This window comes from Phascolarctos cinereus, unplaced genomic scaffold, assembly GCF_003287225.1.
Source record: "Phascolarctos cinereus isolate Bilbo 61053 unplaced genomic scaffold, phaCin_HiC Scaffold_2;HRSCAF=192, whole genome shotgun sequence".
Taxonomy (NCBI): Eukaryota; Metazoa; Chordata; class Mammalia; order Diprotodontia; family Phascolarctidae; genus Phascolarctos; species Phascolarctos cinereus.
In genome coordinates this window covers 349,237,396-349,261,387 of record NW_027555625.1, presented here as the reverse complement: position 1 = coordinate 349,261,387, position 23,992 = coordinate 349,237,396, and the positions used below count along the sequence as shown (strand labels likewise).

The following is a 23,992-nucleotide window of genomic DNA, read 5'->3' as shown; positions in this document are numbered from 1 at the left end:
AAAGAGAATGCTTTATACAAAAAAGAACAGAGGCCCAGAGGTAAGAAGAAGGAGTCCTGTCTGAGGTAGAGGGCATCTCTGTGTTGGAACATAATACAGAATTAGTAGTATAAATGTATTCCTGCATAGAAACAGAGTGTATTAGATTAACTTTAAAAATCATTTCAAAGTGGTTTCAGGTTAATGATTCTGTGGCTGTAAGAGAGCTCAGGTGATTTCATCCCAGTGTTTTATACCTATCACTTGGTGTTATTCCATTTATTATCTGAAAAATAAAATTTTTTTAAATTTTGAACTTTAAACACCAAGTAAAGCATTCTGTGTATTTTTTTTGAAAGTTTTTATAGATATTTTCTGTCTTTTAAATCATCATAGTGTTCTAGGTATTCCCCTTGCCCTCTTTCTAGAGAGCCATTCCCTATAACAAATAACTTTTTTTTTTGAGAGGAAAAAAAGGGAAAAAATGTTAGCACAGCTGATTGATACATTGAAAAAAATCCGAAAAACGTATGTAATGTTTAATACCTGTGGACCTTCCACTTCCACAAAGGCGTGGGTTGGGGATGCCCTTTCCTATCTTTTCTTCTGAGTCCTACTTGTCTTTATAATTGTCACATTTATTTTTAATTTGTGTGTGTACAGTCTGCATCATTATTCTTTCAATTTACATTGTTGTAGTTACTGTGTATGTTGGTTTTTTTTTTTTAAAGGCAATTGGAGTTAAGTGACTTACTCAGGGTCACATAGCTAGTAAATGTGAAATGTTTGGTCTGAGGCCGGATTTGAACTCAGGTCCTCCTGACTTCAGGGCTAGTGCTCTATCCACTGCGCCACCTAGCTGCCCCTTGTATATTGTTTTCTTGGCTCTGTTTACTTTGCATTAGTTCATAAAAATCATTCCATGCCTCTATGTATTCATCACACATCATTTCTTATCCATCCCATTATACCCAATTAACACAGTTTAGCCATTCATTCCCCAATTGATGAGTGTGTACTTGTTTCCATTTCTTAGCTGTCACAAAAAGTGCTGCTTACAAATATTTTGGAGTGTATGGGAACTTTCTTCTTATCAATGGTTTCCTTGGGATAAAAAAGTCCAATAATGAGGTTCAAAGTGTACGGACATTTTAGTCACTTTATTTGCATAATTTCAAATTGTTTTTCATGAAATTAGTGTGCCATTTCACAGCTGAAACAACACTATATTAGTGTCTGTCCTTCTACAACCCCTCCAACATTGTTGCCATTTTTTGTCATTTTTGCCAATTTACAAGGTGTGGAGTGAGGCCTTATGGTTTTTTCAGTTGCGAATCTCTTCTTATTAGTTATTTAGAGTATTTTTTTTTCATGTGGCTGTGAATGCTTTGCATTTAGGGTTGAGAATTATTTGTTCATATCCTTTGATCATTTGCTATTGTAGAATGACTGTTAGTCATACTATATATATATTTATTACTTGTTTATATATCTCAGGTACCAGAGAAGTTTGACAAAGATTTTTTTCCCCATTCGACCTCTTCCCTTCTTATCCTAGATGTATTAATTTTTCCGTGCAGAAACTTTTCAGTTTCAAGTTCCCTCTTCTGCTGCAAACACTATTATGTTCCTTCAATTACTGTAATGGTTTTTTTTTTACCCAGTGGCTCTCTTCCTCTCCCCCTGCGTCTCCTCTTCATGTTTGATGTTTCCTCTTCCTCGCTTCCCCTTCAGCTAGTCCTGTTCATTAGTTTTTTAATTTCATAATGTTTTTGCATTCCTTTCCAAAAAAATATTTCTTGTACTCTTATTATCCATCTTCTCTTTCTGTTTACTCTAGACCTTCTTTCACAGATTCATCACTCCTGTAATTGTTTGATCTCTCTCTCTTTTCTCGTTATACTTCATGTTATCAAAGATTCCAGGGTATCCATTCTAGGCTCTTCCTTATAGGCACTTTCTGCTATTGCCTTGTAAGGCTTGCCCCATGGATCCCCCCTTTTCATTGTGCATCGTTTCCAGAACAATGCCAATTATTTATTGCAGGTGTCAAAGAGGACACTACTCCATGGTAGGACCCCTTCCCCACCAGGTCCCTAATCATGCACCCCACCACTGATCTACACCCTCTCTTGTTGACCTTTTTTTCTCCATTTGCCTGGAAAGCTCTTCCCTGTGTCCATGCCCTCCTCCTTCTCAAGATGCAGTTGCCCCCAGGTGTTCTAGGGCTTCCCTTCCTCCCCTTGAAGACTTTTCCAGCACTAACTTTCCCAGGACTCATCTAGTCCTTATCTCCCTTCACCAAGTATCTTTCTTCACTCACAGGAGCATTCATTTGTGGAATCTTCTCTCATCTCCAAAGTATGGCATTCACCCCTCATCCCCCCTTTAAAATTATTTTCTTATTCCTCATCATCCACTGCCTTGTAGGCTTTTCTTTTTCTGAGACCTCAGACGGAGATCACCTTTCCCTCATTGCTGGCCTTTAATTTGATCACTCCTCCCTATTCACTTGTTCCCTTTCCCCACTTTTACGTACCCCTCCATGTTGTAATGCAGTCCCACGAAAGAAGCATTCAGCTGTAGACAGGATGTCACTAGGTTCTGTCCTTAATGTTCCCTGTCCGCCTCTTACTTTTGATACTTCTCTCAGATTTCTGCCTTCATCCCTGTCTCCTTGTGTACATTTAAAAAGAAGTCTCCTGTTGGTCTTTCTGTTGTCACTCTGTTGCTGTTACTGTTCTTGCCTTCTGCATTTATTCATTCCTTCCGCATTCCTTTTGTTTGGGGGTGTTCAAAATGAAAATAATCTCTTTAGTTCTGGTTTTCTTTCCAAAAATGTTTCAAACTCTTCTTCATTATTGAATGTCCATCTTTTGCCCTATATGGTTAAACTCAGATTTTAGGATAGATTACTGGGGCTACATTCTCAGTCCCAGAGCTTTTCATACACATTATTCCTCGCCCTCTTCCTTTTTTCTAATTGGAGCAGAATATTCTTGCATTGTTGAATCTCCTTTCGTTTATGTTTGAAGGTCTTTCTCCTGATGACTTGCAGAACTTGTTTCTGAGTTGAATTGCTAAATTAAACCACTGTGTATCTTGGAGTTTGCAGTCTTGGTTGTGTTTTTGTTTGGTTTTTTTCCCAGCAGAGGCAATCTGTGAATTCTTTCAATTGGAATTTCATTTTCTGTGTTCAGAAGTTCTCGTCAGTTCTGTTATTTCCTGCATTATGAAATTAAGGTTTTTCTCCGTGTCATGCTCTTCTGGGAGGCCCAAGATCCTTAGATTATCTCTATGCATTCTCTCTTTGAGATCTGTCTGTATGTTTTGCTCACATAGTGAACTAATGTTCTTGTTTTTAGTTTCATTTTTTCTGTTATCTTTCAGTTCTGTCTATTTGCATTCCCAATCTGTTTTCTCTTTTGGTTCTTAGGTAAGGCTTGTCAATGCAGATTCAAGTTTTTCTGTTCTCATTTCTGTTGTGCAGGACATAAATTCTACTCTCATAATTCTCGTTTCTCTTTAAACCACTCAGGAATTATATATTGTGGTTCCACGTTTCCTTCAGATCACAAGAGTCCACCATCTCAAGTGTTGGATCATTTTCCTTTATTTTGCAGTATTTATTCATAGATACTTCAACTTGTTTATTAGATGTGGAGGCTATATTTGTTTCTGTTGTAACTGTTTTTTTTCTAGTGATTTATCTGTTCACATTGGTACTCTCAGCCTTTATCATTCATTTCCTGACTCCCTTCCTTTTGATTTTGGTTTCATTGGGTGCTGGATCTCAAAACATTTTAGTCTCCTTCCACACTAGGCAATTCATGGTTCACCAGATTAAGTCTTTGCCCCAAGTGACTTGAATGGTCAGAACTGGCCCCAGATGAATACTGTGCTCTTTCCCTCGGTCTTAGTGGAGTGCTGCCTATCTCTCCACAAGCGGCATGTACTATCTGGGTGACTTAACACACTCCTTGTCTTCCTCAATTCTCTGGTCTGACATCAGCAGTTCACAGCCAGTTTTCCCTTGCAACAGCAGTTCAGAACTTGACAATACTAGTGCTTCTGGCTTGTGACCCATGGCAGGCTTTTGTTTCTTATGGGCTATTGCCATGCTGGCTGTTGAGGTCTGAGCAAACTTTCACAGCCGGGAGCTGGGGCACTAGAAAGAAGGAGGGGGAGCCTGGTTGCTGGCATGGGTTTTGGTGTAGGGCTGTGTTATGTCCTTGGGTCTGCTTGTGTGGCCTTGATGCCAGTAGTGTAGGAGGTAGGAGAGGGGTGATAAGTGAGCCTAGGGTGAGTGTCAGTTCCTGGAATTTTATTTTTTGCGGAGAGGGTCACCTTCTTTTGGATTCCGGGTGTCTTAGACCACGGAGGCATTTGAAAGTTGCTTTGTCTTTGGTGCATAATTTCTGTTTTGGAGAGATTTGAGGGGTTGTGGGATCAGAAAATGTTTATTCCATCATAATATTGCTCATATGATTCAGAGGTCCTCACCTCCATTTATTCTTAAGCATTCTTGTGTGCCTTTTATTTTATAATGTCAGACAGTGAGTCAGCTAGCATTTATTAATCCTTTGCTATTGTGTCAAGCATTGAGCTCAACTCTGGGGTTACAGCTTTGGAAGATATAACCTTAGTGGGAAGCTCCTAGCCTTTTCAGTGCATTTATCAGTTATGTTCATTTTTTCCCCTTTTTCTTTTTTTTCCTTAAAAGATACTATTTGTTATAAGGGGAAGCTTTCTGGGAAGGAGGAATACTGGGGAAAATTATTATGATATAAAAGCAAAAGACAATAAAATTTATTTTAAAAGGTGTTCATTGGTAACTTTGAAGGGAGCAGTTGGATGATGAAATTGAGAGCAAGATTGGAGAGATTTAAGAAGAGAGTGAGGGAAGAGGAAGTGGGGTCACTTGATTGTAGACAACCTTCTCAAGGAGTTTAACTTTGAAAGAGAGAAGATAGCAGGATGAGAGCTAGTAGAGATGAATGTATCAGGTGAGGAATTTTGTTTTTAGGTTGGTTGAGATATTAGTTTGTCTGAGGCAAGCAAGGAAGCGGCCGGTGGATAGAAAGAGATTGAAGATGAAAGAGTAGGAATAGTAAAGTGTATGGCCTTGTAAATAAGATGGAAAGGGATAGGAAGAAGGCTTACATGGTGGAGAGGTTTTCCTTGGCTCTGAAACAGTGATCTGGTGAGGTTATTAATAAATAATTATGACTAAAATACTTTAACAATGTGGTCTTTTCATGTTTTAAGGGAAAAATACAGGCAGTTTCCTATTTTTATTTACAGAAAATGAAGGGGCATCTCCGTTTGTTAAATATTGCCTGTGCTGCAAAGGCTAAATGGAGGCAAATTATTTTGCAGAAGACTTCCCGAGAATCACCACTTTTTTTCAGCCTCACTGGAGGAAATGAGGGGTTTGGTATTTTTGTGGAAGGAGTAGAACCAGGCAGCAAAGCTGCTGAAGCTGGACTTAAACGTGGTGACCAGGTAAAAAAAGATTATAAATAATATTTCCAGTAACAAAAATCTTTATAACATTTTCCTTTTAAGCATAATAAATATAAAATGTTTCGTGACATTTTCTGTTATCTCAAAAGAAATTTTGTATGTTGTATGGAGAGTACTTTTGACTCATATGATCCCTGACATAGTTTGATCACTTCCTTCCTCCTCTCTTGCCTTTCTTCATCCTTTATCTTGCCGTTTCTTCACTCACTATCGTCTCTCCCTCCGTCTCTCCATCCATCCCTCTTGTCCTTAAAAAGGTTCAGTCAGCGAAATTTTAGTTCATTTCAAAAGTATAACAATTTTCTATGTTAAAAAATAATGTTCAGGCAGCTGCTTCAGTAGAGTGGCAGTTCAAACTAAGTGGCTTTCTTGTGGTAGCATCATTGCCAGTTACCCAAAATGAGTGAGGAGGGAGTCCTATGGGACCCATTCACTGATACTTCAATACAGGACCAGGGCTGATGAAAAAAAATTTCCACTGGTGCTCCTTTGGAGTAAGCCAACTAACTTAAATATTTCTGTTTAGTAATAATAACAGTGATGGCTAACATTTATAAAATCACTCTCAGGTTTTCATAGCTTTTTATACACGTTATGTCATTTGACCTGAATAACCACCCTGTGTGGCAGGTGCTATTATTTCTCTCTTATGAGAAAATGGGGGCTAAGAGAGGTTAACTATCCCTAAGCTCATTAGCTATGAAGGATTTGAGACAGGATTCCAAGTCAGGTTAATATTATTCTTAAATCCATTACAACTCTTTCAAGTAGTTGAAAGAGTTGTAATGGATTTAAGAATATTATTGTTTAATGTATGTTTAATTATTTCTTTAGGATATGTGTTTAATAATACCATTTATATGTCTTAAGGATTTCTAAAGCACTTTACAAATATTATTCATTTTACCCTCACAACACCCTTGAAATGTAGGTGCTATTATTATCATCATCTACATTTTACAGAGGAGGAAACTGAGGCAGACAAGTTAAGCAATACAGCTAGTACTTTTCTGAGGCTGCATTTGAATTCAGGTATTCGTAACTCCATGTCCAGCACTCTGTGCACTGTGCCACCTTGCTGTCTCATGTATTAACAGAAATATACATTGACAAAGTTTATAACTTTTAACAGCAAAAAAGAACAAAAACCATAGGATCATTAGCATTTATTAATGTAGTTTTCTTTTCATTTGATTACTAATACACTGTTTTTCCTTTAAGGTAATGGAAGTTAATGGACAAAATTTTGAGAACATTACATTGGGGAAGGCTCTTGAAATATTAAAGAATAATACTCATCTCTCTCTGACTATAAAGACCAACATCTTTGGTGAGTTTTGTTGCATAATAAACTACTCTGAAAACATTTCTCAATGGAAAGAAGGTGGGTTTTTTTTTAGCTACTTTTGAAAATAAGGAGAATTAAAGAAGGAACAGAACCTCTCTGTTTGACCTAAATGGGACAGTAATATCAGATGGCAAAGAAAAGGAAGTGCCTTATGGTTTCTCTGCCAAGGAGAATGATCCTTAGACTACAAAAGGACAAAGCAAAAAACAGTATTAATAGAGAATCAAAAACCCAGGGTAAGACAGGAAATCTGAAGAAAGCAGCTAAAAAATATGCCTTCCATGAAGTTGAGTCACCAGGCCTTATATGCTCTACTTCCTCAGAATCTGAAAGAGTTTGAATTTGTAATTGCTGAGCCACTATGTGATTGATCCTTGAGTGATCTTGGAATGTGAAAAATAAGAGGCATGTAACAGGACTTGTGCCAAATATCTTGATTTTTCAGGAAAGGGAAGAGATTAGAGTCTGCACAAAATTCCTAGATTGTATTATTTAAGGGATGATTTTTTTGAACACCTGGACAGAAAAGTGATGGTCGCTAAGAGCTTCCTTCTTCTTATTTCTTGACAGAGTTAATGGACTGTTAGAGCAGAAGAATATAGCTGTATTTTCCTGAGATTTCAGCAAAACATTTGAGTTTTTCATGTATCTATATGGAAAAGATGGAGACCTGAGGGCTAGAAAATGGGAGACTGTAGAACTAATTGAATGACTTAACCCAAAAAGTGATTATTAATGAATAGTGATATGTCAGTGTGGATGAGGTGTGTCTCGTGAGGCTCCCTAAGAATCTTTCCTTGGCCTTCATGGCATTCTTTTTGTAAAATCTCTATTTTCCCTTTTCTTACAAAAATCTTCCTATTTCCAAATGTACCACATTAAAAAGAAGAGAAGATAAATGAACTTTACAGCAGCGTTGTCACTTTTATAGGATGTATGGGGAATATTTTATTCCTGGTGTGGAAAAAAAATAGAGGTAAAATGACTAGCTTAAGGCTAACATAAAGCAGGGTCTGTAAGCTGAATCATCTCACACCTATGGCTTTCTGTACCATATTGCTCTTTCTGTTGCACCAGAATGTAATCAAGCATGTAGCATGTTTTACACACACACACACACACACACACACACACACACACACACACTCTCATTATATAATTTAAAATGTCTATATAGATTGTTTTTATTCATATCATCTTAGGATATGCCATTCATTTGGAGATGAATGAATAAAAAATATACTTTAATATACTTTTAATGTCCTATATTTCTTCCCACACTTAAGTACTTGAATTTAAACAAAAAACAACAACAACAACAGTGAGGATGCATGATCATATATTTAAGATTTGGGGCAGAAATGTAAAATATTTAAAGATTAGAGAGTAGTATATTCAGGTGATAATTCCTGATATGCAGAACCAACTATATATATATATATATATATATATATATATATGTATATATATATATATATATATGTATATATATATATATATATATATATATGATGTGTGTGTGTGTGTGTATATATGTATATATGTGTGTGTATACACACACACACACACACACACACACACACACATCTTAAATTCATAGAATGTCGTAGTTGGAAAGAACATTAGAATTTATCTAGTGAAACATTCTCATCATACAGGTGGTAAAACAGAATAAATGACTTGCCCAGAGCCATTTTGACATGTACACACAGAGTTAAAGTTCCAACCAACTCATTCCTCAGTCCTTATCCTTACTTAGTGATCTGGCTTCTGATCTTATCACTCAACTGAAACATCTCTCTGCAGATATTAATAATGCCTTAATTGCCAAATATGATAATCTTTTCTCAGTCTCCTTTCTTCTTGGATTCTCTGATGCGTATGACATGAGTGACCACTCTCATCTCTAGGCTTTTGTGACAGTACTTTCTTCTGATTTTCCCACTCTGTCTGACCACTTGCTTTCATTCTCTTTGGCTGGTTCACTATCCAGATCACTCCCCATAACTGTGGGTGTATGTTCAGACTCTGGCTTGGACCTTCAAGCTCTTTTCTCTCTTCATACTCTCTCTCATTGACCTCATCAGCATTTATGGGTTTAATTATCATCTCTAAGGAGATGACTCACATCTATATATCCAGCCCCAGTCTTTCTCCCGTGCACTAGTCTCACATCATGAATTGCCTTTTGGGCATTTGAAAGTGAACATCTTAGAGAAGTCTCAAACTCGCCATGTACAAAACAGAATTCATTTTCTTTCCCATAGGGCTTTCTCTGCTACTGAAATTAGACACTGGCATTCCTCTGTTTTCCCAGTTTCATAACCTCTGCATTATCCTCTGCACTCACTCTCCCTCCCCCCACATTTCTAGCCACTTCATAGGTCTTGCTGTTTCTACCTGTATGTCTCTAGCATCCAACTCCTCTCTACTCAAACAGCTACTGCCTTCGTTTGGGCTCTCATTGTCTGTGATCCATGGTATTACAGCGTCCTCCTGATTGGTCTCAAGTATCTCACTCCAATTCATCCAAAGCTGCCAAAATGATTTTCCTTAAAAACAGATCCAACCACACCACTTTCCTACTCAACTCCAGTGGTCATTCAGTAAATATTTATTAAGTGCCTACCATGTGCTAGGCACTGTGCCTAAGCACTGAGGATGTAAAGAAAGCTAAGATTGTCCCTATCTGAAGGAGCTCACAGAATAATGGGGGAAATAGCACAGGAGCAACTATATAGTCAAAGTATATATACAGGATAAGTTTCAAATAGTTCACAAAGGGAGGACACTAGAATTAAGGGGGAATCAGGAAAGATTTCCATAGAAGATGGAATTTTAGCTCCATATATAAAAACTGCAGAAGTAGTATCTAGATGGTTAGCTTTAAATGGATATAGCATAGTTGTACAATCTTTACATTTTGCTTGTATATGAATTTGAAGAAAGCCAGTACTTTGTGGCATGTAACATAGAGCTTTTCTAATCCAAAGCATATTTTAAAAAAATATAATTCTGTATAGCAGGAATGCCACATATTGGCATGGGGGCTTCTCCCCCTACCACCTTCTATTCCCATTTAATGTTTTGATTACCAAGTGCAATTTCAGATAGTTGACCCATCTAATTTTTAAGTTTTTTTTTAATTTTTAATTTTTTTCATTGTGAAGAAAGCATTTTATAAGTTTTTTTTAAATTAATTTATTTTGGATTATCAACAATCACTTCCATAAGCTTTTGAGTTTTAAATTTTTCTCCCCTTTCCTCCCCACCTCCCTCCCCAAGATGGCATGCAATCTCATATACGCTATACATATACATTCCTATTAAAGATATTTTCACACTAGTGATGTTGTAAGTAAGACTTAAAACTAATAGGAGGAACCACCAGAAAGAGTAAACAAAACACAACAGAAGAAAAAAAAATAGCAAATAGTATGCTTCGATCTGCATTCAAACTCCATAGTTCTTTCTTTGTATGTGGATAGCATTTTCCATCATCAGGCCTTTGGAGATGTCTTAGATCCTTGTACTGCTGAGAAGCGTTAAGTCTATCAATATTAGTCATTGCACAGTGTGGCTGTTACCGTGTGCAGTGTTCTCCTGGTTCTGTTCACTTCACTCAGCATCAGACCATACAAGTCTTTCCAGGTTTTTCTGAAGTCCACCTGCTCATCATTTCTTATAGCACAGTAGAATTCCATTACATTCATATACCACAACTTGTTCAGCCATTCCCCAATTGATGGACATCCTCTCAATTTCCAATTCTTTGCCACCACAGAAGAGCTGCTATAAGTATTTTTGTACATGTGTGTCCTTTTCCCATTTGTGTGATCTCTTTGGGATATAGCCCTAAAAGTTCTATTGCTTGGTCAAAGAGTATGCACATTTTTATAGCTCTCTGGGCATGGTTCCAAATTGCTTTCCAAAGTAGTTGGATCATTTCACCACTCAACCAACAATGCATTAGTGTTCCAATTTTCCCACATCTTCTCCAACATTTATCATTTTCCTGTTTTGTCATGTTGGCCAATCTGATAGGTGTGATGTCGTATCTCAGAGTTGTTTTGATTTGCATAAAAATATATTAAAATTGTTTTTGTACCCTTCATTTCTGAATATATCCTTCCCCTATTAAGCCATTTCTTGTAACAGAATACAAAAGAGAAGGAAAAAAGAAAGCAGTGAAGCAAAACTAACCAGTACATCAACTGGATCTGATAATGTATGCAGTTTTCCATACCCCTTTACCATATCTTGGTCTTCACTTGTTCATTTTTTTCTTCTTTATCCTAAGGGTGAGTCTCTTTCAAGATCCAGTAACAGGCCTTCTTCTCTTCTCTACTATCTCATTCTTGGCAACCTCATCACCTCCCATGAGTTTAATTATCACTTATTTTTAGATGACTTCCATATTTATGTGTTCAGCCCTAATACTTCCTTTAACCTCCAACCTACCATCTCTGATTACATGCTAGATACCTCTGTACCTGGATGTTCTGCCAGGTCCTGAAACTCAACATCTGAAAAAGTAGATTGAAACATTTATTAAATGCTTAATATATGCATGTGTTAGGTGTACATATTATAAAGACAAAAAAAATTTACCTGGTTCTTAGCCTAAAACCCATCTCTTCACTCAGCTTCTCTCTGTTTATCTCTGTCTGTCTCTCTCTGTCTTTCTCTGAGTGGCTTTAATATATTGCTGCCACCCCACCCCCTGGTCAGTCATGGTTAAAACCCCATAGTCATCCTTTGAATCTTTCTTTTCTTTGTTGCTCCACCCTTCCCCAGATAATCACTCACCAAGTCCTTTCAGTTCTATTTCTGTATCTTTTATATTGATCCCTCTCATTCACATTGCCATTAACATAGTATCAATCAAAAAACATTTATTAATCACCCATTCTGTGTCAAGCACTGTTTTAAAAGTTGGAGATACAAATAGAGAAGTGAAACAGTCCTGGCTTTCCAGGAGCTTGCATTGGGGGGGACAGTGTGTGTGTGTGTGTATGTGTATGTATATGTATAAAAGAGAGGTAATACCGGAGATGAGAGGTACTGGGAGGATATAGAAAGACTTTTTTTTAAAAGATGATACATGAGCCAAATCTTGAAATAGGGATTCTAAAATGCGTGGGTGAGGAAAGCATGCATTACAGCTATAGGTAACTACTAGGACAGAGACACAGAGATGTGAAGTAGAGTGCTGTGTGGGGAATAGTTAAGAAGGACAGTTTGACTGAACAGTAGGGTACCTGAAGAGGAGAAATGTGTAATAAGACTAGAAAGGTAGATTGGGGCCAGGTTGTAAAGAGCTTTAAGCAGCAATCAGGGAAGTTAAAAAGTAGGCCCTTATCACCAGGAATATTGTAAACAGTTCATAATTAATCCTTCCCAATATTCAAGTTACTTGTGGGTGAATAATGGACAATTCAAAATATCCCAAAGAAAATATGTAGGCTTAAATTCTTCTATATAGAGCCATGAACCCTTTTGTCATATGGGGAATGAATGAATGGATGGATGGATGAATGAGCATTTTATTAAGTACTTATATATAGAGTACTATGCTAAGCACTGGAGGCACAAATAGAAAAGTGGAAACAGTCCTTGCTCTCAAGTAGTTCACATTCTAGTGGATAAGGTAGATGGAAAGTTCCATGGTCCCGAGCACATATGAGGGAGCATGGCATTCTAGTGCCTCATCTGCTCTGTCTCAGGCAGCATCTGGAAGCTCACTCCTGGCAGAAATAGAGTAGGAGGTAATGGATTCCTGGCCTTGAGACTGACATGTCCTGGAGCTAATTGAAGCAGGTATAGTGGTGCTTTGGTTTTTGGAGTGTCTTTGTTGTTCCTTCTAATAACATTCATATTACATTGCTTTAATATCTCGAAATTTATTTATTCATTTTCCAGTTGTTGAGTATGTAATTTCTAGCTTCTTTACTGTTAACCTGTGAATATTTGTTGCATGTATTGTTTTGATATATATATTTATATATCATTTATATATTTATATATATACTGTTTTGAAGGGCATGAACAATTTAGTAATTTTTCTGGCACAGATGATAATTTTCTTCCCACGATGTGCCTAATTACAATTTCTCTAGGGATGAATTAGTGCTGACTTTCCACACCTTCCTAAGCATTGACTTTTCCCATATTTCACAGCCTCAGTTTAATGATTATTTTATTGTGCATTTCTCTTAATAATTTTGGACACTTTCTCATGTCCTTTGATTACCTGTTTATTTGGGAATAACTTTCATACATTTTTGAATGTCAGCCTTGTACTAGAGATACAAGATAAAAAGATTTTTCTCAGTCTCTGTTCTTACTCTGGATGCATTGAGATTGTTTGTGCAAAGGATTTAAAATTTTATGTCATTGAAATTGTAACTTCCTTGTGAATTGGTATTTTTTTCATTCATTTTATTTCTATCTCCAGCACCTAGCACAGTGCCTGGTACGTAGTAGGCACTTAATAAATATTTATTGAGTGTTGGTGATTTACCATCTCTTCTGTTGTGTATCTGGTTTAGAATTCTTTACCATACATAGTTGGGCAAAATATGACAGCTGCATTTTTTATTGTGTGACTTTTTATATTGACTAGAGCTCTTTACTAGCACAGATCCCTTCTGTAGAAAATATTTGGCTGTTTTGGAATCAGGAAGACTTTAGTTCTAATTCTGTCTCAGACACTTACCAGCTATGTGACCTTTGACCAATCACTTACTGGCTTCACTTTACTCATCTATACAATGGAAATAATAATGGCACCTACATTACAGGGTTCCTGTGAGGTCAAATGAGGTAATAAGGGGAAAAGTGCTTTGCAGACTTTAATGTGATATGTAGATGTCATTTATGACATTGATAATATAAATATTAGTGGTGATTATGATGATGGTGATGATGAGTCAAGAAAAATAGGAAGTTTCAAAAAAGCTAAGTTGACATATTCGTTTTTATAAATAGTGGCCTTAGATTTTGTCAGTCATGGGAGGAGTTTTCTAGTAATAAAAAGAATTGTAATTTTTATTTCTTTATTTCCACAGTATTTAAAGAATTAATTAGTAGGACAAAGCAAGACAAAAATGGTGTTCCTCATATTCCCAAAATTGCTGAGAAGAAAAGTAATCGCTATTCTATTCCTGATATGCCTGGAGATATGGAACAGATGTTTCCACAGGAGAAAGGAAATAAAAAAATTAAAGCAAACACTGTTTCAGGTGGAAGAAACAAAATAAGGAAAATTTTGGATAAAACACGATTCAGCATCTTGCCTCCCAAGTTATTCAGGTAAATAATGATATTTAAATTAAAAATTTAAGTTCCATAGCAGTTTTCATGGTGATGGCAATTGGAATTTTAAAAAAAGTCTACTTTTTTTGTTTCTTAGAACTTCCTTGTGAATATTTTATGCATTTTCTATCCTTTGGCATGTGCTTATTTTTAGTCTTTGAATGTTATCACCTATATATTTTTATTTTTATTTATGTCTCTTTTTGGCAACTCAGTCTTGTTAATAATGTTCCACAGAGCTGATTTTTTATTTCTGACAGTGTGCACTGCACCAAAACTCTTGAATATATTTACAGGATTTTAAGTATACATTGAAATAAATAAAATACTGGAAAAACTGCACAAGAGTATAGCCTTACAAATTTTGTATTTTCCATTTTTGAAGATGTACATGGCCATCAAATATTTCTTTAGTAGATCTTGGATCTTTGTGGATAGTCTTTCTGTTACTGTAAATCTCGTTTTGTCTTATGCCATTCTTGTATATGTTCCTTAGACCTTCCACAGAGATCTAACAGATAGTTTCTATCCAATGTGCTGGCCACCTTTATCTAGCTTATTTTTTTTTTAAACATTCTATGAGTGCAAAACACTAGAGCTTTTCATCTGTTATACTTTACTACACGACCAGCCCACCTCCTTTTCCACTTGTACATTTCCTCATTGTGTCCTTTTGCTACTTCTTGAGTGTAGTTCATAGTAGAAACAAGATGCAGCCTACTTCAGCCCATTATGCAAAGCTCCTATAACTTTGACTCTTTGGCATCTGTGATGTTCCAAAATCAATATCACTAGGTGAACGTTTTTGTTGAAATGATTTTGTTTTTGTGCTAGAAAACAGCTTGGAGTCATTGAAAGCATTACACAGTTTGTGAAGTACACACACAGTTCACTCTTGTGTGCCTTTCAAAAAGTCCTTTAAGCATTTCAAACTCAACATGTCCAAGATAGAACTTATTATCTCTCTCCTTAAATCCATCTCTCTTCCCCATTTCCCTTTTAGTTTTGAAGGCACCACCATCCTTTCAGTTACCCACGTTTGCAATCTTAATGTCATATTCAACACCTAATTCTCACTTCTTATATATATCTGATCAATGATATAACCTTTCTCTTTCTACTTTCACAACATCTCTTGTATATTTTACTTTCTTTACTCAAATAAACTTTCATCACCCAAGTTACCACCACCCCAGTTTAAATCATCATCACATCTTATCTGGACTATTTGCAATAGCCTTCTAATTAGTCCACCTCCCTCAAGTCTATCCCCGTTTCAGTCCTCCTTCACAAAGCTTCTAAAGTATTTTCATATAATATATCACCAAATGATTCTTCACAAAGCCACCAAAGTCTGACTGTCACTTCTCCTTTTCCCCAATGCACAAAACTCTAGAAGCTCCCCATTATGCTTCCAGTATCAGATGTAAAGACCTTTCTTTGGCATGTAAAGCTCTTTTCAGTCTACTTACTTTTAACTTCTTACCTTCTTACGCTTTATTGCCTACCATGTACACACACAACACTCAAACTCCCATCATCGTGGTTTTTTTGCTCCAGTTCGTCCCTGAAATGCTCTCCTACCTCACTTCCACCTCTTAGAATTTGTCTTTTTCAGCACTCATCTCTAATGTCGCTTTTTGCAAGAAGTCTCTCTTGGGTCCCCTAGCGGCTGGAGTCTTCCCTTCTAAGTGTATTTTCTATCTATGCAACATATATCTTGCATATTAGTATTTATATACATGTTGTCTACCTCAAAGCTCTTTGAGGGCAGAAACTTTTTGCCCATTACTTTAGCACAGTGCCAAGCATTATAGTAACAGCTGCATTAATGTTTTCCAGCTGTTAGATTAATTGATATGATTCAATTTGATGCCCAGCTATAATGCCTAGCCTTGGTGTACTAAATCCACGGGCTGGCCATAGAACCGCTTGTCACAGTCTGGACAACAAACATTTCTCTTTAGTTTTAACTGAATGGATTGGTAGACTGATTTCTTTATTTATTCATTATGTATATCATTGAGGTGGCTCTGCAATGTTCTAGGTCTTGATGTTATCAGCACTGTAGCATCCTTGGAAAAAGGTATCTGTAGGACCTCAACAGCTATAAAGAATCTCTTCAATTTGTACCCAGAATAGGACGCTCATCATGACAATAGGAAATACCTTAGTGGACGTAGGTCTCCTTTTTATATAGTCTGCTTAATATTAGTCAAGAGGCTTGTTGAATGAAATTTAGCTTGTTGCATTTATCTGTAAATATGTGTAATCTTAATATATGTATGAGAGACATTGTTGAATGCTTGTAAGACCTTTTAATCTACTGAATCAAATGTATTTATATAGTTAGCAAACAATAAATACAGTGAGATCAAACAAGAAATACAGTAAGAATCTTGTATTTTCTGTGCCTTTAAACCACATATCTGATTTTTGAAGTTTTAAGTAATTGTAGAATACCATCTTTGAAAGTATGCCTAATCTCATTTAATATTTTCATCAAAAATACCCCTAGCTTGTACATGGAGAATTCTCATAAAGATTTTGTTGAGATAGTAAGGTGGGCATGTGGGTGGGATATTATTGGTATCCCCTTGATTATCTTTTTCAGTAGCGATACCGTCCATGATTTTTCCCTACTTTGCCCCCTTTTTAGACTTATTTTTACTTCCATTGCTTTTGGCTTTTAAGAAATGTATCACCTTTCACTGTTCTTTTTCTCTAGTATTTTAGAATTTAGTTTGTGTTTTAAATCACTGTTACTTATGGCTTCTTGGAATGGTATTTACTGGACAGTGTGGTTTTTGGTATCTTTGACTTTCCCATTATTATAATTCCTTTACTAAAATTTTTGAAGGAAATTAAGGTCCTCAAGGTCAATATCTATACTTTTTTTCATTTCCTATTTTTGTTGTCATTGATTGTAATTGGAATAGGTCAGATTGAAGATGTGGCAGTTGTTTCTGGTTCAGGTGTTTCCAGTTTCACGTTTGTCCTTCTGATTTGATGTTAACTTTGACTTGGCTCAATCTGTGGTCTGACTATACACAGCTGATTTCTACAACTGATTCATAGCTCAGCCACCAATAGTTCTTGACTGTTAGGGTAGAGTAAATAATTATATTCTCTCTCTCTCTAACACTGCTGGAAGAAAGTATTTATGCTATTTATCTGTGAGCCTTCTATGTATAAGCCTTAGGCCTCTTTTTTTCTTATGTCTGAAAGACACAATAGCTATTAAATATACCATTTCTTATCCCAGTGTCTTTTGCGTAGTCTGTCCTCTATTTGTAGATTAATTTCCCTTCTCACTTCTAAGGCTCAGCTCAGGTGCCACTACTCATAGAAAGACTTTACTGAACCCCACAGTTATCAGTGATCTTTCCCTTCTGCTAACTTTATACTTGCTTATTTATACATCTGGTATGTCCTCACTATACTGTAAGCTATTTGAGGGCAGGAACCACTTTCCCCCCTAATGTTTATATCCCTAGTATAATGGACATATATATACTTAGTAAAATATTTGTTGTGCTAAATAGTATTGGATAATGTCCTTGAAATTTCTGAGAATCACCAAGAGAAATTAGTTTCTGGCAAATGTTATGTGTTCAGCCTTTCCCTGTTTGTCTCCTCTCCCTTCCCCTTCGCTCCAGTTGTAGTGCTGATTTACCAGGCTTGATCTTTTGATCCCTTAGAATGGAGTTAATTTCAGTAAGCTTCTGTATTTATAGTTGAAATAAAACTACTTGAAAAAAATTTCATTCTACCATACTTGACTAGGCGTAGAAATCTTTAGGTTGTGCTGAAATCGTAATATAAATGTTGCTTGTGTATATAAATCAGATTTCAAGGCTTAAAGATTTAGAGATAAAGTGGAACTGATTACCATATAATTTCTTTCTTCTAATTTTTTTTTCTGAATTTACTCTCTTTCTACTTATGTTTTAGAGGAAAATATGTCTCTTCTCCTTTTCAGCCGTGTGTGTGTGTGTGTGTGTGTGTGTGTGTGTGTGTGTGTATGTGTATGTGTATATATTCCTTATCCCATCCCTTCTAAATTTTTCTAGATGTTGATATATCAGTTAACCTTTATTTTTCCTTGTATCTTCAATCTCTTAATAACCACTGACTTGCCTATAAATATGCTCATGTCTCCATAATCCCAAATCCTTATGTTCTCTCACATTAGCCCTATTTTCCTTTTGTTGACAAACTTCTTTCAAAGAGGAGTTCACATTCACTGTCTGTATCTTTTCACATCCCACTTATTTGTATTTTTGGTTCTGCTTTCACCATTTCATTGAAGTTATCTTTTGAAAAGTCATGAATGATGAGTAGAACCATGTTGGCAGGGTACAGGGAACATTCCAGCTGAACTCTCCCAATATTCTCCTCCAAACTACTTTAAAATAACATGTCAAATTGAATTCTAGAGCTCCATAGCCAGCAAAAGGTCAGAGTGAGGCATTTTTTGAAGCACAAGGCAGCTTAGGAGGTTGAAAGGAGAGGTCTGTGACACTCTGACCTGGACCACCACTTGGCAGCAACATCAGTTGTGAACCTGGGAGTCTTTGGGGGCAGCAGCAACAGCAGTAGTTCTATGAGCTCTCACCGTCCAGAGATGGTAAGGGATTAGACAAAGGGTGAAAAAGAGATTATAAGTGACCCCTGTATGGGCAGTGGGCTCAGGACCAGGAGCTGCTTGGCAGTTAACTCAGTAGAGAGTATAAGGACCTTAGTTCCTGGTAGCAGTTAAGAGAACACTATTACCTATGGACTTGGGAGCAGGGGTACTGCCTAGGTAAGGACCAGAATGCAGATTAGGAGAGCAGTGACCTTACCTCTCTCTAGATCACACCACCTTGGAAAACCAAAAACTTACATACCTCAGAACTAACTGCAGAAACAACAGGGCAAAAAAAAGCCTGAAGCTTGGGACAGTGATTGCTCTCCCCCCACCCCCCCACGCTCTATCATCATCACCACCACTACCACCACATTCACCCTGAGAGGTGAGCAGAGCCCAGTCCTAACATAAAGTTCAAAGTCAAAAAAGAAGCTGAGAAAATGAGCATACAACAGAAAACCACAAAAAGCTGCTCTGGTGACAGGGAAGCTCAAGACACAAAGTCAGAAGATGACAATGATATGAAAACATCCACAAGCAAAGACTCAAAGAAACATACAGATTAGAGACAAGCCAAGAATTTCTAGGAGAGTAGAAAGAGTTTTTTTTAAAAAGAGCAAAAAAAATTTTTTTTAATTAAATAAGAATGGCAGAGGAAAAATTGAGGAAAGAAATGAGAGCAATGGAAGAAAATTATGAAGTGAGAATTTACAACTTAGTTAAAGAGGCACAAAAAATACCAGATAAAGTAACTGCTTACAAAGCAGAATTGGCCAAAACAGAAAAAGAGGTTTAAAAAAAAAGCTCATTAAAAAAATTATTCCTTAAAAATTGGAATTGGGCAAGGGGAATCTAATGACTCTATGAGACATCATGAAACAATAAAACAGAATCAAAAGAATGAAAAAAAGAAAAGAAAATGTGAAATATTGCATCCAAAAAAAGTAAAACTGACCTGGAAAATAGATCTAGGAAAAATAACGTAAGAATTATTGGACTAATTGAAAGCCATGATCAGAAAAAGATCTTGGGCATCATATTTCAAAAAACCATCAAGAAAAATTGCCAAGATATTTTAGAACCACAGGACAAAATAAAAATTCAAAGAATTTACCAATCACCCCCTGAAAGAGATTCTGAAATAAAAACTCCCAAGAATATTATAGCCAAATTGCAGAGCTCTCAGGTCAAGGGGGAACTGTTGCAAGTAGCCAGAAAGAAACCATTCAAATATTGTGGAGCAACAGGTTCACACAAGATTTAGCAGCTTCTGTGTTAAAGGAACACAGGACTTGGAGTATGATATTGCGGAAGGCCAAGAAGCTACGATCACAACAAAGAATAACCTATCCAACAAAACTCAGTCTGCTTTTACTAGGGGTGGGGAAAATGGGATGGCCATTTAATGAAATAGAGAACTTTCAAATAATCTTGGTATAAAGACCAGAGCTGAATAGAAATTTTGATAGTCAAACACAAGACTCAAGAGAAGCATAAAAGGGTAAACATGAGAAAGAAATAATAAGGGACTTACTAAAGTTGAACTTTTTACATTCCTATGTTATTGAGAAGATGAAAGTCCTGATAAATTTATCATTATTAGGATAGTTAGAAGGAGGTTACATTGACAAAAGATAGGGGTGTGAGTTGTTGAGATGATCTCACAAAAAGAATGAAAGGGTGAGAAAAAGGGATGTACTTGGAGAAGGGGGAAGAGAGAAGTAGAATGGGAAAACTTATCTCCTGTAAACAAGATGTGCAGTGAAGATGAGTAGGCAATGCTTGAACCTCTCTCATCTGAACTTGTTTAAAGAGGGAAGAATATGTATTCATATTCAGTTGAGCATAGGAATCTGTCTTATCCAACATGGATGTAGGAAGGGACTAAGAGAAAGTGGGAGAAGGGTCATAGAGGACAGGCAGATTAAGAGAGGCTAGAGGTCAGAAGCAAAACAGACTTTGTATAGTAGGGCCAGAATGAAAAAAAAGAAGAAGAAATAGAAGGAAATAGGATGGAGGGAAATGCACTATTATTGTAACACTGAATGTGAATGGGCCAAATTCACCCATACAACAGAAATAACAGAATGGATTAGAAACCAGAATCCAACATGTTGTTTAGAAGAAACGCATTTGAAATGGAAAGACAGAGTTAAAACAAGGGCCTGGAGTAAAATCTGTTATGCATCACCTGAAGTTAAAAAAAAAAGTCAGAGGCAGCAGTTATGATCTTAGACAAAGCAAAAGTAAAAATAGATAAGCATTAATCAATCAAGGAAACTACATTTTGCTGAAAGGTACCACAGGCAATGAAGTAATACCAATACTAAACATATGCATCAAATGACATAGCAGTCACATTCTTACAGAAAAGTTCAATGTGTTAAAGGAGAAAATAGGCAATAAAATTATACTAGTGGGAGACCTCAATTTACCCCTCTTGAGGTAGATAAATCTAACCATTAAATAAATAAGAAGTTAAGGACATTAATAGAATATTAGAAAGGTTAGATATGACAGACCTTGAGAAAATGAATGGGAATACGAAGGAGTATTACTTATTTCTCAGCTATACATGGCAGAATACAAAAATTGGACATAAATTAGGATATTAAAAATATCACAAGCAAATGTGGAATAGCATAATTATTAAATATACCCTTTTCAGACCCTAATGCAATAAAAATTACATGCAATAAAGGGCTTTGGAAGCATAGATTAAAAATTAATTGGAAACTAAATATGTAATCCTAAAGAATGAATGGGTCAAAGAGCAAATCATAGAAACAATCAATAATTTCATTAAAGACAATGCCAGTAATGAGATAGAAAACCAAGATTTGTGGAATGCAGCTGAAGTGGTACTTAAGGGAAAATTTATATTTTTAAATGTGTACATCAATAAAAGAAAAAAGAGTCAGTCAGTGACTTGGGCATGCAACTTAAAACTAGAAAAAGAATAAATGAAAAATTCTTTAATAAACACCAAAATAGAGATCCTGAAAATCAAAGGAGAGATTAATAAAGTAAAAGTTAAAAAAAATTATTGAACTAATAAATAAAAGTATGATCTGGTCTTATAAAAAAGCCAATACAATAGACAAGGCATTGATTAATTGTAATTTAAAAAATTGGGAAAATGCAATGCCATTGTAGATGAAATTACAGCAAGTATTTGGAGCTATTTTGCCCTTTGCCAATAAAACTGACCATGTATGTAAAATGGGTGAATATTTACAAAAATTTAAACTGCCCAGATTAACAGAAAAATAAATAGAATATTTAGATAGCTCTATTTTAGACAAAGAAATTGAATCTGCCATGAATGATCTTCCCAAGGGAAAAAAAAAAGTTGGAGATGGGTTTACAAGTGAATTCCACCAAACATTTAAAGAACAATTAATTTTCCAGTACTATGTAAAATATTTGAAAAATAGGTAAAGAAGTAGTCCCACCCATCATCTACCTTATTTGAACCAAATATGCTTTTGATAACCAAACCAGGGAGAGAGCAGAAACAGAGAAAGGAAACTATAGTCCAATTTCCCTAATAAATATTGATTTAAATATGTGTATATAATTATTTAAAATAAATTATTATCAAGGAGATTCTAGCATTGTATCACAAGTATCATATATACTGTGGCCAGGTGAGATTTATACCAGGAATGCAAGGCTGGCTCAATGTTAGGAAAACTATCAGCATAATGGACCATAACAACAACAAAAACAACAAAAATCATATGATTGTCGCAATAGATACAGAAAAAACTTTTAACAAAATACCACACTCATTCCTGTTAACAGTAGAAAGCTTAGGAACGAATGGAGCTTTTCTTAAAATCATGAGTAGTATCTATTTAAATATTTTAAAACCATCCACAAGCATTATCTGTAATAGAGATAAACTTGAAACCTTATCGTTAAGATCAGGGATGAAGCAAGTTTATCTGTTATCACCAGTATTATTTGATATTGTCCTAAAAATACTAGAGGAGAAAAAGAAGTGGAAGGAATTAGAATAGGCAATGACAAAACAAAACTATCACTGTGTGCAGACAATATGATGGAATCCTTAGAGAACCCTAGAGAGTCAATTAAACTTGTTAACACAATAACGCTAGCAAAGTTGAAGGATATAAAATAAGCTCACATAAAGCATCAGCATTTCTGTATATTACTAACAAAATCCAGTAGGAAGAGATAGAAAAAAATTCCATTTAAAATAACAGCAGATGGTAGAAAGTACTTGGGAGTTTACCTGCCAAGGCACATATAGGAACTGAATGAACATAATTACAAAACATTCTTAACACAAATCAAGACAGATCTAACCAATTGGAGTAACATTAATTGCTCATGGGTAGGCCATAATAAAATGACTCTTCTGTGAAAATTAATTTATTCAGTACCATGCCATTGAAACTACCAAAGAATTATTTTATAGAGCTAGAAAAAATAAACACAGAATTCATCTGGAAGAACAAAAAGTCAAGAATATCAAAGGAATCAATGAAAAAAAATTGAAGGAAGGTGGCTTTAATAGTATCAGATTTCAAACTATATTACAAAGTGGTAAGCAGCAAAAAGGCTGATACTGCCTAAGAAATAGAGTAGTGGATTAGTGGAAAAATTAGATATTTTATATGCAGAGGAAATAACCATAGTAGTCTAGTGTTTGATAAACCTAGTGATCCAAGCTTTTGGGGAAAGACTCACTATTTGACAAAAACTGCTAGGAAACTGGGAAGTAGGCAGAAACTAGGGATAGAGGCCAACAACTCACATCATATACCAAGGTAAGCTCAAAATGGTCATATAATTTAGACATAGAAGGTAATATAAGTAACATATGGGAGCATGGAAAATAATTCAGATCTATGGATAAAGGGAGAATTTATGACCAAAAGATAAAGAGGATCATGAGAGAGGCAATATGAATAAATGATTACATAAAATTAAAAGTATTTGCAGAAACAAAACCAGTGCAGCCAAAATTTAGAAGGAAAGCAGGAAATTGGTGAAAAAATCTTTATAGGAAGTTTCTCTGATAAAAGCTTTGTTTCTCAAATATATAGGGAACTGTCAAATTTCTAAAAATAAGAGGATATGAGGAAGCAGTTTTCAGAAGAAATAGAAGCTGTCAATAGTCATATAAAAAAAGTTCTAAGTCACTATTCTTTAGAGAA

General features: G+C 35.8%; 1 protein-coding gene across 1 annotated transcript in view; it reads left to right on the top strand.

The window, feature by feature from the left end:
- Positions 1-23,992, top strand: part of RAPGEF6 (Rap guanine nucleotide exchange factor 6) — a 219,978-nt gene that overhangs the window by 126,125 nt on the left and 69,861 nt on the right. Inside the window, 3 exon segments of the mRNA XM_020991169.2 lie at positions 5,284-5,484; positions 6,727-6,835; positions 13,924-14,167. Coding sequence (XP_020846828.1) covers positions 5,284-5,484; positions 6,727-6,835; positions 13,924-14,167 — 554 coding nt within the window.